The sequence below is a fragment of the Rhinolophus sinicus genome, linkage group LG01 (assembly GCF_036562045.2).
Source record: "Rhinolophus sinicus isolate RSC01 linkage group LG01, ASM3656204v1, whole genome shotgun sequence".
Classification (NCBI taxonomy): Eukaryota; Metazoa; Chordata; class Mammalia; order Chiroptera; family Rhinolophidae; genus Rhinolophus; species Rhinolophus sinicus.
Genome location: NC_133751.1, coordinates 36,719,501 through 36,737,222, shown reverse-complemented (window position 1 = coordinate 36,737,222; position 17,722 = coordinate 36,719,501). Strand labels below are relative to the sequence as shown.

Genomic DNA, 17,722 nt, shown 5'->3' with positions numbered 1-17,722 from the left:
TGTTGATGTATTATGTATTAAGTACATAATGCCTTATAATGTCATGTAATTAAACATTCTTCTATCTGCTCATTCTACATAGTGAAAGGGCTGGTTTCTGTGGTGTGTAAGACTGTGTAAGGGAGGGCAGGGCTCAGGCCAGGGAGAGCTGGGCTTGCCAATCAAGTACATTGTGGGACCCAAACACCCAGAAGACTCTTTACGAGATGGTGCCTAAAACATGTCACTGTTAATATTTTAATAGCCCAGGTTATCCCTTTACTCTCGAATCTTCAAGAACTGGATTTGTCCACCAACAAAAACATGGGCAGCTCTTCTGAAAACCTACTCAGCAGGCTCCGATTTTTACCAGCATTGAAGTCATTACTAATCAACAACTGTGCTTTGGAAAGGGAGACTTTTACTGCCCTCGGTAAGAGAATTCCCCAGGAGGCCACAGTACAGTAACACCTGAGGTGGGGTTGAGGGGGCGGGGTCTCTCTTTCCCTACATGTCAATTTCTTTCCAAGACTCAGCCATAGGCAAAGGTGAGAAGTACTAATTTGTCTTCTTTTCCGGAAATATGCTTTTGTAAAAGTGACCTTCTGAAGGGCACATAAATGACTGGCATTTGCACATTGAGCATTTAAAATTTAAAGTGTATATAACCAACTCTGGAGAACCACGTCCATGGTAACTTGTAATTTCAATAAGGCACCAATATAAATTGGAATTGCTGTCTGATGGGAAAAGGGAGGCAATTACTAGTGTGTAAGCCTAGCATCGACTTCCCAACAGGATTTGTTGTTCTCTCAGGGCTCTGGGCATGCCTGAAGGTCATGGATACAGCCCAGCTTACCTCAAGGGTCTAATGAATTTGACATTTCTGCCTAGTCAGGGGCAAAAGCATCGCCAGCTAGTAGAGAGAGTCTTTTTGAGGCAAAGGGATATTGCAGTATTTCCTCAAATATACTATCCAGGCAGCCAGCACTTTGGGCACATGGTACCTTGTGATGGGGGGGGGGGTCCCCCTACTACGTTCAGTGATTCACTAGAAGAACTCACAGGTCTCTGCGTATAGTCATACCACTTTTGAGATTACAATGAAAAGATAAAAAGCAAAATCAGCAAAGGGAACGGTGCATGGGGCGAAGTCTGGGGGCAACCAAACACAAGTTTCCAAAAGTCCTCTCCCAGTAGAATCACACAGGACACACTCCATTCCTCCAGGAAGTTGTGATGATATGTGTGAAATACTGTCTACTGGGGAGACTTGCCTGAACCTTCAAGTCCAGGGTCTGTATTGGGGTTGGTCACACAGGCACCCTCTGCCTAGCACATACCAAAATTCCAGATTCACAGAAAGAAAGCTGACGTTCAGCATAAATTATTTGTACACAGACACTTAGGCACAGTGAACCACCCTTATTCAGGGAATGGTGGGAACACTTCCAAATTCCAATTTCCCAAATGTCACCGAAGGGCCAACCTTGCAAGTCAGCCTTTCTAGGGAGAGCAGTCTCAGGCCTGGTAGGTTCACTCTTTTTTACACATCTGCATAAGACTAGAGTGGTTGGATTCTGGTGCTTCCTGGATTATCATGAAAACAGTCCTTCCCTTTGACCTCCCGAAGTGTTGTCAGTTGACACTTCCTTAAAAATTGTACCATGGGCCAGACAAGGGCTGTTATTAATGAAATAAATGTATTCTATAATAAGTAGCTATTTATTAATATCTATTGATAGAAATAAATACATATAATTTATCCCAAATTCTAAGAGCTCTATATTTAAGGTACTCTTGTGCCCATTTTCAGCCCAAATATTTTTTTCAGCCCACAAAAACTTGGTCTTTGTCATGTACTGCTCCCAGCTTTGCTCATCTCATTGTCCACACGTCTGGATGACACAAAGTTGCAGATATGTACCTTTCAGATCAGGAGTTCTTAATGTGAAGACCATGGACCACCCCCCACCCAGGTCAATCTGTAGTTAATCTATAGTTATACTTGGGGAAGAGGGCTGTGAACTCCCTAAAATTGATTGCAATTATTTTATGGGGGGAGTGCATGGTACCTTTCCTGGCTCCAGTGTACGTGGAATCAGGTTGTCTGAAATCAAATCCTGGCACTGGCTCTTGAGACCTGAGGTACTGAACATCTCTGTGCTTTGGTTTCCTTGTCAGGAAAATGTAAAATGAAATACTAATATCCTACCTCATAGGGTGTATGGATTAAATAGGTTAATGCATGTAAAGTTCATGGAAAGATGCCTGGCACATAGTAAATGTCCAATAAGTGTTAGTTGTTGATATTATTATGGGGAGAGAGTCTATAAATTCCATTTAAAAAATATATTGGATCTTTTCACTACCCAATGGCTGCCCGTAACACCTCTGGTAAAATTCAAATTCCTTCATATGGTCTAAGAGGCCCAGATGATCTGGCCCCAGAAACTCTCAGCCGCTCTCCCCCTTGCTCCCTGAACTCAGCCTTAGTTGATTTCTCTCAGTTCCTTCATATCACCAAGCTCTTTCCTGCCTCTAACTACCCCAACCCCCATTCTTTCCTGAGGAGCGCTGACTTCAGGTCTCAGTGTAAACATCCCCTTCTAAAACACCTCCTTCTAAGACTTTAGAAGCCCCTGTATCTTCTTTACAGCCTTTATCAAAATTTATAATTATGTGTTTATTTGTGTGGTTTTTCAATGTCCATATTTCTCTCAGACTGTAACCTTCTTCAGGGCAAAGACTGTATTTATTCTTCACTGCAGATCCAGAGCACTTTTTAGGTATTTTGACATATTAGTTAAGTACATAAGTAGATGCATAGATAGACAGATTAATTTCTCAAAGGGGTCTGTAATCCTTAAAATGGTTAGGTAAACACACAAGCACACACCACCACCACCACCACCACCACCACCACCATACATTCCATTGCTCAGATTAACGTTCAGTTAGAAAAGTTCCACAAAAAATAAATTTGGGGACAATATAATGTTTCATAGATTTACTTCCCAGTTGGAAAATGTTTAATATTTTTTTAGAAAATTGGGATTTTAATTTTGTGTCTTCTATCATCAGAAGACACAGCTCTTTCCAATTATAGCTGTACAATCAATGGATCAATCATAATCAAGCAGGTATTACACTAAATTACATCATCTAACAAAAATCTATCATTCAATTTGAATTAAAAAGTAAGTCAAGTAAATATATATTTCTCTACATTACTTTTAGAAGGAAAAAAAAGTTCCATTTGTTATTGACAGGTCTCTGTACCAAATGACTGGAAGGGGTTTTCTTACTAGATATTATAAAAGAATATATATTTGCCCTTGAATGTATTTTATTCTTTAGAAAGAAGGCAGAGTAACTTAAAGTGTAATTAACTACTATACCTTGTGAATTAGTTGTTCTGATTAATTTTAATGTTAGGGGAAACTGAGAATTAAGCAGAAAAATATTTTAATTTCCTTTTAGACAACTTCCCAAACTATAATATTTCTTTTTGTCTCTGTAACTGCAGTTAAGTAAACATAAATATATTTTTGTGTTTTAGTCCTAGAGAGGTTTGGTCCTATCTCTGAATTACAGCCGTTGACCATACAGTGGAATATGTAAAAGTGGGACATACTCTGGAAATCTTGACTATCTGTCCAAACTCTTTTCCTCTTTCTCCTTCTTAAATGTGAAAGAAAGAAGTCCCAGTTGATAGTGAATTCCATTTCATCAAGTCTTAATTTTCTAAGGTTTCTGACATTTCTCCCAAATAGAAATATAAATTGAGGCAATGAATTTCAGGCAGGAGAAAAGGGTCCCTGCGACTTTCTCAGCCTGAGTTATGTCAGTACATTGCCCTAGCCTAGGTTCCCCAAATTCAAAGCTTATGACCTCTAACGAAGCCTAAATTATTGCTGTTCTCATTGCTATCATTTTAGCTGAAGCTTCCATTCACCTCCCTGCTCTGGAAGTAGTCAACCTTTCTTGGAATAAATGTGTTGGTGGCAACCTGGAGCTGCTTCTGGAAACACTCAAACTTTCAATGTCCCTTCAAGTGCTGGGGCTGAGCAGCTGTTCCCTGGTGACAGAGGATGTGGCTCTCCTGGGTTTGTATCTCTGGCTTCCAAAGCTGTCCTGGCAATCAGAGCCCAGTGTGCCTGCCCAGCAAGCCCAGGGGAGGGAGGTGGAGAAGGCAGCGAGGCCTGGAACTAAGCCCTCTGCTCAGCAGCTGCTTAGGAGAGATCTGGTTAAAACAAATCAGGGAAATTTTAAAACTGAAAAGACAGTGGAAAGTGTTTCATAAAAGAAGACAGACATAGATGTGATGGTGGGAGATTCCTGCGGGGCAATCCCATACATGAGAACCTTTGGTGTTCTCTAGCCAACTCAGTGTCAACCAAACTTTCGTCATCTACGAGGCCTGACAATTAAGTTCGCGAACTTGTTGCAATATGTTGCTAAACTTTTTTGATACCAGAGGGATTATTCATTATGAATTTGTACCAACTGGACAAACAGTCAACCAAGTTTACTATTTGGAAGTGCTGAAAAGGCTACATGAAAGTTAGATGGCCTGAACTTTTCACCAACAATTCATGGCTCTTGCATCACAACAATGCACCAGTTCACACAGCACTTGGCCTGTGAGGGAGTTTTTAGCCAGTAAACAAATAACTGTATTGGACACTTTCCCTACTCACCTGGTCTGGCCCCCAATGACTTCTTTATCTGAAGATAAAGAAAATATTGAAAGGAAGTTATTTTGATGATATTCAGGACATCAAGGGTAATACGACAGCTCTGATGGTCATTCCAGAAAGAGTTCCAAAATTGCTTTGAAGGGTGGACTAGGTGCTGGCATCAGTGCATAGCTTCCCCAGGGGAGTACTTTGAAGGTGACCGTAGTGATATTCAGCAATGAGGTATGTAGCACTTTTTCTAGGATGAGTTCGCGAACTTAATAGTCTGACCTCATAAGGTACTCGCATGATTGGAAAAGTCAAACTGTATAGAAAATGTAAAATGATGTCTGGGATTTGCTTTAAAATATTTAAAAAAGAAAAAGAAAAACAAGCAGAGAGGAGGGGACTGGAGGGGACTAGATGAGCCCAGACTGGTGTAATGAAGGTAACTGTTGAAGCTAATGTTGGGGACATGGGGGTTCACGCTCCTATTCTGTCAACATTTTGTGTGTTTGAAAATTCCCATAATAGAAAAGTTTCTAAAGAGAAAAAGTATGCATATGGTGTTTAACAGTTAGGTCTTGAGGATATGTTGCCAGACAGACAGAAAGAAACAGCCATCGATATGGACAGCTAGGGACCGAGTGCAGCTGTTGAGTATACATACTGCTAAGCTCTCAAGTGCACTGTAGAATCAAACTTGTTGCAAGTGACAGTGATGGGGATGGAGCATCCCAATGGGTCTGGAAGCCATGATATATGAAAAATGATTGAAAGACTAAGGCACATTTAATCCTAAAGGGGGAAAATCTGAGAGGACCAAACTTGTCCAACAGTGCAGGGCTGGCACGAGGCAGAAGCTGAGGTTTCCAGCAGGCTGAGGTGGGCAATGGGGGAAAGTCACCAGAGGGGCAGATGGGAGCCCAAAGGAAGGGCTTCCTCCTGCTGGAAGCTGCTTCACTCTGTTGGGGCAACCTGAAAGTGCGCTTCAGGCAGAATCAGGCTGGTCACCACAGAGAAACTGTGAAAGGAATTCTTCTTAGTCTGGAGGTTGAATGAAGAGATCTCCAGGGTCCCTTGCAACTCAGCTTCTGCACTAGTCATTTCAACTCTGTAATCCATTCTGACTTTTGGCTGAAAAGGAAAGCATGTGCTATTTGTCTTGCCTGTCTCCCCTACCTGCTCCTACAGAAGTTATCTTCCCTTAGCTTCATCGTTAATTATTATTTATTAAGTACCATTGTAGGTAATACTGTGTGATATGTGCTATTCTAAGGGAAAATTGTTCTGTGTATTAGAGCTATCTCAGTTGAATTAGAAATTATCTATGTATATTTTGCACATGGAGAGTGCTCAATTAAATAATCATTGACTAAAGAATGACAGAATGAATGAGCAATGAACAATTAAACAATATTAAGCAGCAAGAAGACTATTTATTAATGGTCTTCAGTTAAAGCCAATGAGCCATCACTTCTGACATTTAATTAGAGGTTAAATTAGAGCTGGGACCCCGGTGGAGTAAAGAGCAGAAGCTTGACCAAAAAGATATTCTCTGGGTTGAGATTTGGAAAGAGAAAAAAACCATTTTCAAGGTGTACGTGAGATGTACAGAGAGGAAATTTTTTACTAAAATCATTTCAGATGCCCTGAATGAAGCTGCTAGATACCGTGTCTCCCTGTAAATAAGACCTAACTGGAAAATAAACCCTAGCATGATTTTTCTGGATGACATCCCCTGAACATAAGCCCTAATGAGTCTTTTGGAGCAAAAATTAATATAAGACCCGGCCTTATTTTCCGTGAAACACGGTAATAACAAATCGTTACTAATTCCCAATCTTGTTATTACTAATCCTGGAGCTAGTGTTGTGTTATAGGAAGTGGGAACCGCCATGGTAGAAAGTATTCTTGTATTTTAGCATTTAGAGTGATTTTGTTTTTCAGCATTGGTAATACAGACCGGTCATTTGGCCAGGCTGCGGAAGCTGGACCTGAGCTATAATGACAGCATCTGTGATGCAGGATGGGCCCTCATCTGCCAAAACCTGGGGCTCCTCAAGGAGTTAACCGAGCTGGATATTAGCCTTCGGCCATCAACTTCTCGGGACTGTGGGCAATGGTTTAGACACTTGCTTTGTGCCGTGGCCAAACTCCCTGAGATCACTGAAATAGGAATGAAAAGATGGATCATCCCAGCTCCACTGGGGGAAGAACTAGAATGCTTTGGCCAAGATCACAGAAGCAACATTCACTTTAACCACAATGGCTTTCAGTAAGTTGATTTCCCAAGTTCACATATGTGACTCCATTTATATCACATTCTTGAAATGAAATTATAGAGATGGACAACAGCTTAGGGATTGGGGGAGGGGTAGGTGGTAGGTGTGTCTAAAAGGAATAACACAATAAAGATTTGTGATGATGGAATAATTCTGTATCTCGATAGTGGTGGCGACACAAAGCTACATGTGACAAAACTACATTGACCTACACACACACACACAAACACACAAATGAGTGTATATACAACTGATGGAATCTGAATAAGTTCTGTTGATGATACTAATGTAGATTTTCTGGTTTTGTCATTGTATTATAGTTATGCAAGATGTCAACACTAAGGGAGGATAAAGAGTACATGGACCTCTCTGTACATTTCCTTGGAACTTCCCGTGAATATGTAATTATATCAAAATTAAAAGTTTTTAAAGCAGACAGAATAGTATAAAGAGTCTCCACGTACCTATCGTCTGCTTCCGCAGTTATTAACTTATGGCCAGCCTTGTTTCATTTTGATCTCCCACACGGACTTCTCCCTGATTTATTCTGAAGCAATTCCCAGGCATCATATCATTTTATCCATAAATGTTTCAGTAAAAGAATCTTTATTTTTATACATAACCATAATTCTATGAATAATTTTAGTGTGGTAGGCATCTAACTCCTATGCATTTTGCCTTCTTAATCCATCAGGGTTCATTACCTCAAGTCATTCATTTATAGAATTATTTCTTCTTTCCCTTTACAGGTTTTTCTTTCACATCCTTCTTTCCTTTCTTATCTTTTGGAGAACCCTTTCCTTTCTTCCGCAATTTTGCCAGTTCTTCAAATCTCCCAAGTCCTTTCCGTACCATCATTGCACGCCACCATGCCTGAATCTGAAAATGAGATAAACCCAAACAGCATCAGCTGGTTTCACTATAGGCTGGGCTAGTTACATCTCTTTGTTCTGACATGTGGTTTTAAAGATGTGGAGAATGCAATATGATTAGAACTCTAAACCTTGGCTGTTTTTTTCCTCAATTGGCCAGTCATCCAGGCAAATTTTTTTTTTTTAAATTAAATTTATTGGGGTGAGGCAAATTTTTAAAAAAGTATTTAGTGCTTCTATGCAACGGTCACTGTTCTAGACCTTTGGGAAACAGCAGTTAACTACTGATATCACTGACTTTATAGAGTTCGCATTCCAGTGAGGGGAAGAAACAATAAACACATGAATGTATAATTTGATAGATGGTGTTACGTGCCCTGGAGATGACAGTACACAGGAAGGGGAATCAGGTGCCTCTACCCTGCCTTCCCTCGTGTCACTGGACGTTCTGTGCTCCTATCTACAGCCAGTCCTCACTGGTCCTTACCTGATCCTATTTCCTCCCACACACTCAGGAACATCCCTCCTCTAGTGGACATTTTGAACCTCTAAATCAGGGGTGTCCAAACTTTTTTCAACGTTTTTCACCAAGGGCCATATGCGGTAAAATACACAAACAGCCGGGCCACTCACTCGAGGTGGGGTACGTATTGCCTCACCTGGTTTATTTAAGTAAACTAAATATATTTTTGGAATTTGCTGCGGGCCAATTAAAAATGGATTGTGGGCCGCAGTTGGCCCACGGGCCGCAGTTTGGACACCCCTGCTCTAGAGCCTCCAGAACTGCGAGAAGATAAATTTCTGTTGTTTAAGTCAGTCTAAGGTATGTTGTTATGGTCTCATGAGCTAATAACTAAGGCAGTCATTTTTCCAATGAGCCCCACCTTGACCATCTCATTTAGAGTGAACTGCCCACAACACACACACACACACACACACACACACACACACACACAACCTCTGGCAATTTCTCTTCCCTTTAGCTTGAACTTTTTTCCAATACCACTTATCATTTTCTAATATAGTATATAATCTTATGTTTTATTTTTCATGTTTTTATTCCCATCACACTAGACTTTAAGTGATATGAGGAAATATTTTTCTCTTTTGTTCACTGCTATATTTCCAATGTCTAGAACAGTGCCTGGTACATAGTAGAAGTTCAATAAATATCTGTTGAATGAATGAATGAGTGAGTGAGTGAGTGAGTGAGTGAGTGAGTGAGTGAGTGAGGTTGCTGGGGGTATGCTGTTTTATATAAGGTAGATCAAGAGCCAATATGAGGATATTTGTGCAGAGACTGAACTAAGTGAGGGCAGAGTCTTGTCCATATCTGAGCAGACGGAGGAGCCAGTTTTAAGACTCTGAAGCAGGAGCATGCTTGGGCCTTGGAAAAACACCAAGGATCCTGTCTGTGACTCATGTAAAGTGAAAATGGGAAAGATGAGACGGGGAGTGAAAGCAGCAAATCAGTTAGGGTGATGATTTTCCAGGGGAGCACTATTGCCCTCTAGAGGTATTCTGGAAATTTACAGGGCTTTTTGTTTTAAGGTTTAGCAGTCTTCAATCACATGCCTGGTCCACAAAGGCTTTTCCAAGGCTGTGCAGGCTTGGACAGTTTGGAAGCAATCCATTTCCAGAGCTTCCACTTCCATATGTACCCCTTCCTAAAATGTATCTGCCTAGGAACACAGCTGCTAATTCTCCATTCCCGCTTCCCATTTCACAACTCTCCCTCTGGCACACCTCTCATCCACACCAATCTGACTGCAGTGTGTTGCCCTGGACTCCAAAAACTTCGGGGACACCAAAAGAGGGAACAATTCAAAATAGTATTACTGATGTTGGCTCTAAGGAAAGGGTAACCAATCCTTTTGCCTTCCAACTCCGCCTTCAAGAAAATTGAAGGAAAATTGATTTGTCCACTAAGAGCTTGTTATCTGTTTTGGGGGGTATACATCTAGAAAAAGTTCAAGAGATGTGTAAGGCATTGTCATTTAAAACAAAATATAGACAATGAAAACAAGGCTTCTGCCATTCTTATTAACTTATCTATGTGAACAAGGATTCTCAGCACTTCATCTATTAAACAAAAAACGGGAATAGAACTGATATCAAACCCTGTCCTTCTAGCAATAAGCAATATTTATGCAAGGATATGTAAACTGTGAAAAAGTCTCTCTCATTTGTATATGTAGTTCCCCCAAATCCTATAGGTCTAATAATTAAATATCAAAACTTACAATAGATTTTATATTGTTTTGGTCAATTTTATACTACTAATAATTGCAATATGATTAATAAAATGTAATAATCCAGAACATTAAAAACCCTGTGGTCACAGAAAAAAATTTCAATTTTAAAATGTTATTTATATAAATATTTTTGTTGCCTAGAAGTATGAAAGGTGATCTATAAATGACTTAGAATTATATATATACATAACACTAAGATTACCTGAAATTAATAATAAAATAAATTTAAAAAAAACATTAAGATCAATTCTGACAGGCAAATGAAACAGAAATACATATCAAAAAGAAAAAGATATGGCAACATTTCTGCCTGTAAAATAAGAGCTTGTTCAAGTATTTTGTAAATTGATGTTGACTGACATATCAAATAAAATGGTATTTAGATCCCATTGGATATATTTAAAATATTGATCTAATAACTCTGTTGGAAGCTGTCAATACTTAAAATTCACTGGAAAGTAAATCCTTTGCAATGATTTAAACTTCGTGGCAAAAAAATTTTAAATATCAACTTTAAAATGTGCAAGATACATGTTTTTTTCAAAATGCTTTTAAGAAATTTCCAAAAAGTATTATTTTCATTCTTCCAATGTAGTCATTCCTGAGTATATACATATTAAAATAAGTATTTTAATATAAGTTAGTGTCCTTTTCTTTTTCCTTTATGTTGCAGCGCAGGCATTATCTTCATTTGTTAAAATTATGTGGTTTTGGTAGGTATTGTCTATGAGTTTAATTTCAGAAAAGTAAAAGAGGTATCACATAATATTTATCATAAAAGGGAGGGCATTGAGTCTGATGCAGTTGAGCACCATCGATAGTGGGTCTTGCAGATAAAGACTATCCCTTACTCCAGGGAAAATGGAGAAAGTGTCGATTTTAGCACAGGAGCAACTGATGGACCTATGTTTTCACAGCCTCAGTCTGATTATCGAGTTGAAGGTACATTTTAGGGAGAGCAGGTGTGGAAGTAGGAACACCAGTGAGAAGACTCATGCAGTCATCTGGTGAAACGATATGTGAGACGATGCGGGGGCAGTGGGCCAACTGAGTAAAGAATAGTGACCATTTACTGAAATGGACCCATTCCCGGTAGGTGTAGGGTTTCCTCATGTCTCCATGGGCTTGCGGGGCAAGGAGGGCAGTGATAGGGTTCTTAGCCCTTTGATCCTAGTTAGTGGCGGAGCAGAGCTCTAGTCTTTAGACCACGGCTCTTTGTAAATGCTTTCATTTCTAATTTTTCAGCCTTTTCTTACTGACTTTGTTAATCTCAGCTCTTTACTCCAGTGAATAGCCCAAGAATTTTACATCGTTTTGGAATTTGAAGTTTTGGCTTCTCTTGTCTCTTTGTTTGCTTCTTATCTGACAAAGTGATAGGGAACAATAAAAGACAAAAATGCTAGGATGATGTTCAATAATTCTCTCTCTTCACCCTGGGGATATAAAAGTAAATAAGAGCCTCTACTTGCAAGGAAGAAAAGGTAGAGATGTGTAAAAAGCAGCCCCACTGGGTAACCTATAATGTGTTTAACACTAACCCCTCTCCAAAGCAACTGTGAATATATTATCCAGATTTTTAGCTGTTTTTACCTTTGTTGCCATTATTTTCATCTTTCTTTTCTCCTTGAGATATGTCAATATAGCCTCTCTGCCTTCAGTGCACACGTCTATTGGGGGGTCTTCCATGGGATTGTCCATCAGTGTCAGAACCTTTAGATTCACTAGATAATCTAAATTCTCCGGAAGATGGGTGAGCAAGTTGTCCTCAAGCAGTAATTCCTTCAAAGCTGAAAATTTTTTTTTTAAATGATGGGTTTATCTTAAAAACAGGCAAAATTAAAAACGTGCATTCATTAGTCCAATCACTTTGAAATGTTTGTTTCCTACTGTGCCATGTTACAAAAGATATCAGATTTAATGAGGCAAACCCAAGTTCTCTTCTTTATAACAACTCAAAGTTGTTGGAGCTGGTGTAAAGGCTAAGTATTAGGGACAGGAAAATAGTAAACACTAAAAAAATGTGAGAATGTTTCGTTCCTCCAGGGACCAAGGACAGGATAAAAATGTACGGTCAGGAGCATTACTGAGAAGCATGGCATACCCACTCCCCAGCCTCTCATCTTTGAATGTCTTATGGGTAGGCAACAGCTTCCAGTCATATTCTTGCATCTCCCTTTCATTAAAGAATAGTCCTAGTTTTAAAACACATCCATAAACCTGAAGATTCAGCATATTATGGCAAAAAAGTTGTTTTGTTCTGACCCAAGTAGGAGCTCAGAAAAAGCTTAAGTGACTGGATGGATTGATGGATGTACAAGAAAAGAATGATTTAGCCTCGTGGAAAATGTTTGCGTGTTTAAATATGAATCATGTATGACTTTTCATGTCAATGATGTAGCTCTAAAAGCCTCTCTCCCCTTGCTGATTTCACCACTCTGGTGAAAATATTTTTTCCTTTTATTCAAGTGACTTAGTGACCTAATACAAACGCACTGCCGGACCACCAAATCCAAATTCTGGCATGTAGTAGGTATTCAGTAACTTATTGTTGGTGGTGTGATGACTATGGATGAAAGCTAATTTCCTTAGGAGTGGCTATTTACTTTTCAATTCCTAATAAACAATCTAGCTGCCTTTGTGAGGCTCCTGGCTGTACCGGTCAGGTACCCAGCCTTCCCCACATCACTAACCCTGCAAGGCTCTTGGGGTAGGTCCAAGCTCTCTAAACAGCAGATTGGTCTTTAGTAAAGCAAGAAAGCCCTCATCATGGGAAATGCTGGCCTCAAACGACTAGGCTGCGGATCTACTAAAATTCCTTACCTTGTGCTTGGCAGATGGCATCTGGAAGCTGCTTAAGCAGATTATGGCGGCAATCAAGAATTTTCAGATTAGGCAATGCCCTTAAGGAAACTGGCAGATACTCCAGATGGTTGTTCTCTATGTACAGCTCTTTAAGATTCTGAAACAACATAGAGTATTCCATAATGATCCTTACAATACATGAATTATAATAACCAGAATCACCTGTGAGTTCCCATGCTCTTTCAATGAGGGTTAGTACGTATTGGAATAAAGGGGAAAACATTTTTAAAGACCATTATCAAAAACATAAAATTATTTTTGAGTTAGCTATTAGATGTGGTTCCCATTTATGCAGGGGGAAAAGAGAACATGGGACTCTAGTGTTTGTTTGTTTCACAAGAACTTTACGGAAAAATAATTTGGATCATTTAACTACACATACCCTTTGTTTCCTTTCAATAGCTAATTGACTGTGGCAGTTGCCATAGAAGTGTAATTTCCTCAAATATCAATCCAATAGCGCTCAAGGGGAGTAGCCAAAATGTACAAATAATTAACTATTTTCAAATTCACTGGGCAAAAATTTGTTTGCATTTTACCCTAAGATTTTGGAGTGTGGCATGATATATACAAGAAACACAATGATGAACAGAGTTATATGAACATAGGTCAAAGGAATGGAAAATTCGGAATAGGAACCATGTGTCATAGGTGAGAAGTTATCTGTGCTGTGCGTACGCACCATCACTCAGGTCCATGACTGGGGCTTACGCAGTGGCCCACACCTATTTTATCAGTATTAAGAGTGCAGTACCAGGAACATGAAAAAAGTAACAATTCCTTCAAGTATGTGTCTAGATAAAAACACACTGGTATGGCTACTTTGAATAAAGTTATTTTGTTGCTTTGCCAGCATTTAGGACAGTGCTGTGGACCCGTCTTCAGCGACCCTGGTACAAGAGTGAAATAAACCATGATGTGCCTTTCACCGTGCAGGGCGGGAGATCACACTGGCCCATCCAAAATGCAGGCTCCCAGGCATGTCACCTGTACGATACTTTAACTTCAAAATAGTACAGTTTTCAGGGGCTCCTTTTAGAGGATAGAAACTAAATGGAAAGCAGTATGGCTCAATTTCTGCAAATAAAACATGCCAAACCATACTATGGAAAGGACATAGCCAATAGCAATCACAGTAAAATTTTCTTTGGGTATAAGTCTGGGGTGGGTGTTCAGGAAAACAGTGGAAACCTCAAAGTGTAATAATGACTGCTTGTTTGGAGCTGGAAGTCTAGTATGGTTGATTCCATATGCAGCCTGTGGAGATACCGCCATGTTTTCTCAGGATCAGCCATCTTAAGGAATGAGTAGACAAGTATTTCTTTGCCTGCTCATTTGGGGAGGCTTACCTGTAGTCTCCAAATGTGTTCTGACACATGGGTGAACTTGGATCCCTGATCTTGCCCAATGTATAATTTCTCTAAAGACTCTAAAGAAAGGATTTCTTCTGGAAATGAAACAAACTGATTCCCGGTTAGTCCAAGTATCTTCAGTTTTGAAAGTGAGCCAAAGTCTGAAGGTAACTAGAAGTATTCCAAAAAGATAAGTTTCAGGTCAAGATTATTTTTAACAATAAGAAAATAAATTGGGCTTTTAGTTTTGAGGCAGATTGTTAAGTAATAGAGCAATTTAGCAATTCCTACTGATGACAAGTTTGCACATATATTTGCATATATAGTATTTATACATATAGATCTACTGTCTGAAGTTCCAGTTTTTCTGGGAGACTCTCTGCTCTTCACTTTTATGCACTGCTTTAAATTGGGGCGATTTTTTAACATACTTTATTGCAAATTTTTGAATTGTATTGCAGTAAATGCTTGACACTGCTGAAAGAAAAAGAACTAAAGTAATATTGCAATTACCCATAATTAATTCAGTCATTAGAACTGATCAATTTAATGACATGACCTCTCACCCTAAAAGGCTTTTTAACTCAGCAATTTTGAAACTTCTGTTGAAATCAAAGTTGGAAGCAAACAATGAAGACTATTAAATCTTGTCCTATTTCTTCCCTCCAGTGAATACCAAGGCTTATGTGCCCTGTGCAAGTTTTAGATGGGTATTTTACAGAGTCCCAGACTTTCAGTGTTGGAAGGCCTTAAAAAGGTTCTCTGTTCTAACCCTCTACTATGGTGGTTGAATATTTTCCAGAGCTAACCATCCAGTCCATAGTTAAATACCATCTCCTAGAATGAAAAGCTCATTACCTGAGATGGAGACCTCTAATCATCAGATTTCCTTTTTTTTTTTTTCAAGCCAAAATCTGTGTCACTGTTATGTCACCTATTGGTCTTTTTGGCCCTCTGGCCAAACTTTGTCCACTATAAAAGGAATTTCTTACATCAGTGATGGAATGGTTAGGGTTAGCGGAGGGCTTCTCAAGGAATGTCTAAAACCTCCAAGGCCAGTTGCTACCTAAGTAGACATTAAATCCTAGATTCTCTTCCTAAATCTTAAAGTTACCATCAAAATATTTACATCTTAAAAACAATTTTAAAACTCGATGGCAATTAGGAAAACAAAAGACTCCCCACAAAGTTCTAGAAGTTGAAAATCAAGTAAAAGATTTTAAAAAAATAATAAAAAATACCTTTCAGGCCTAGGACTTTTATAATGTATAGTGAACACATGAGACTGGTGTCTACTGCCAGAAAAGACAGCCCTATTATTTGGTTACTTTTCTCCTCTACAGTTGTCTTTTGCTTTTGACAGTAATCTGTTCTTTTTAACTTTCAAATATTAAAATGTAATAAATGCATGTGTACCCACTGCCCAAATCTTTGTTAATAAAATGAAATACTGCAATTAAAGTTGAGTTTCTCTACAATCCCCTCCTCATTTCCTTGACTACCTACCTCTTCTCAGAGTTAGCCATCATTAGGAATTTAGTGAGTTATTCTAGTTCATATTTTTATACTTTTATAACATATAAATATCCATAAAATATGTGTTGCGTATATATGTATGTTTGTGTGATTAAAAATTTACAAATGGTATCATAGGGTTTTGCAATTTGGTGTTTAGTTTTTAGGAAACGTCACAATTTTGAGATTTATCCACACTGGCACATATAGCTCCAGTTCACTTAGATTAGTGTATAATATTCCATTTTACAAATACACCACAACTTATTTGCTGATTCCTCTGACTGACGTTTAGATTGTCTCCCATACTTCATGATTACCAATAATGCTATGATGAACATTTCTGAACACGCCACCCTGAGCGCATGGGAGAAAGCTTCTCTAGGGATAAATCTGGTTTTGCAGTTTCCCATGAATGAAACATTAAGGCCTAAGGTTGTATGTGTCAGAAAAATCTGCTGTTTAAGGAAATCCTATTAGGAGGAGCTCTTTGTTAAGAATATAGATACTGGAGCCCAGCAGCTCTGGGAGGGAATTCTGGCCTTGACAAGTTAGTTAAGCTCCCTGTGCCTCATTTTCCTCATATGTCACTGAGGATAATATTACCCACGTCAAAAAGTCATTGTGAGGATTAAATGACATGTGTAAAACACTGGCCAATGAAATATTTATAAATAAACATTAGCTACTATTTGATTACTATTGTTATTTTAGGGGAAATAACATAAAAGATCATCTTGTTGGATATATTTGTTAACGCTGGATTTTCATCCATAAAGTCGGCTCGAATGTGCTGATGCTTCGATTCAGAACCACACCAACTTAGGAGACCTTGAGGAGAGCATAGTGACAGCCAGGAAGGGAATCAGTACCTGCCGTATTTTATTATCATCCAGTGCCAGGATTTCCAAGTTCTTCAGTGCACAGAGCTGCAACGGGCAGCTTTCCAGATAGTTCTGGCTGAGATCCAGGAAGCGCAGGTTGACCAGCCGTCTGAGCGATCGCCGCAGCCCCAGCAGGCCGGTGTTACGCAGGTAGAGCAGGTGCAGTGAGGTCCACTTGCAGACGAGACGTGGCATCTTCTCCAGGGGGTTCCCACTCAGCCCAACCTCCGTCATCTCCGAGAGCCCCTCCAGGGTGTGCGGGAGGGAGTGGAGGCGGTTGTCGGATAAATCCAGCACCGACAGTTTGCTACACTGGCACAGCGACTCGGGTAAGAAGTGCAGGCTGTTATGGGCCACGTAGAACTTCTGCAGCCCCCTTAGGTTCCCAATGTCTTCTGGGATGACCGTTAGTTTGTTCTCATCGAGGTCAATGACCTCCAGGTTGTAGAGAACACAGAGCTCCGGCGGGAAAACTTCAAACTGGTTCTGCTTTAGGTAGATCTCCCTCAATTTGGTCTGGTTCACAGTTTCCGTGGGCAGAGACTTCAGGTGGTTTTTGGACAGCCCGAGCAGCTCGAGATGGTGCAGGGATTTACAGATGACGGTGGGGATCTCCCCCAGGTGGACGTTGTAGAGGCGGAGCTCCCGCAGCTTCCGGTTGCAGCTGAGAACTTGAAGGGAGGAGGAGAGGAGAGGGTTGTCGCTCAGGTCCAGGCCCTCCAGATTGCTCAGATTCCCCAGCTCCGGGCACAGCTTGCTCAACTTGTTCTTGTTCAGGTAGAGGATTTTGACATTCTGTAAATGCTGAATATCCTGGGGGATTTCTTCAATCTGGTTATTTTCCAGATGCACTTCTTCTAATTCTTTTAATTCTAAGATCTTCAGTGGAATGGTAGTCAAACTCTGATTAGAAGCATCAATGAAAAATGTTCTATCAAAGGTTTGCTGTGGGTTGTTTTTCTGATGTGTTTTAGAATGTTCTACTAATTTTATGATGTCGTTTGACATTATTTTGATGGAAAATTCAAATATTCAA

At 39.7% G+C, this 17,722-nt stretch overlaps 3 protein-coding genes across 6 annotated transcripts in view; 2 read left to right on the top strand and 1 right to left on the bottom strand.

Moving 5' to 3' along the window:
* Positions 1-7,437, top strand: part of LRRC31 (leucine rich repeat containing 31) — a 22,931-nt gene extending 15,494 nt beyond the window's left edge. For both annotated transcript variants that reach the window (XM_019735503.2, XM_074327652.1), the window contains 3 exons: positions 245-412; positions 3,921-4,088; positions 6,612-7,437. In XM_019735503.2, the coding sequence (XP_019591062.2) occupies positions 245-412; positions 3,921-4,088; positions 6,612-6,943 (668 nt within the window). In that variant the 3' untranslated portion in view covers positions 6,944-7,437. The remainder of the gene's footprint in view (positions 1-244; positions 413-3,920; positions 4,089-6,611) is intronic.
* Positions 1-17,722, bottom strand: part of LRRIQ4 (leucine rich repeats and IQ motif containing 4) — a 19,338-nt gene extending 1,616 nt beyond the window's left edge. Inside the window, exons 1-5 of one of the 2 annotated variants that reach the window (XM_074327665.1) lie at positions 16,675-17,722; positions 14,285-14,458; positions 12,894-13,032; positions 11,664-11,860; positions 7,651-7,825 (exon numbers count right to left, since the gene is read on the bottom strand). In XM_074327665.1, the coding sequence (XP_074183766.1) occupies positions 7,673-7,825; positions 11,664-11,860; positions 12,894-13,032; positions 14,285-14,458; positions 16,675-17,694 (1,683 nt within the window). In that variant the 5' untranslated portion in view covers positions 17,695-17,722 and the 3' untranslated portion in view covers positions 7,651-7,672. Of the gene's footprint in view, positions 1-7,533; positions 7,826-11,663; positions 11,861-12,893; positions 13,033-14,284; positions 14,459-16,674 lie in introns of those variants that run through there. The other variant, XM_019735486.2, reaches the window with a different exon arrangement.
* The window catches only part of LRRC34 (leucine rich repeat containing 34), a 28,760-nt gene continuing 27,915 nt past the window's right edge, over positions 16,878-17,722 (top strand). The window contains exon 1 of one of the 2 annotated variants that reach the window (XM_074327715.1): positions 16,878-17,015. The gene's annotated coding sequence lies outside the window, so the exon portion shown is untranslated. The remainder of the gene's footprint in view (positions 17,016-17,722) is intronic. The other variant, XM_074327707.1, reaches the window with a different exon arrangement.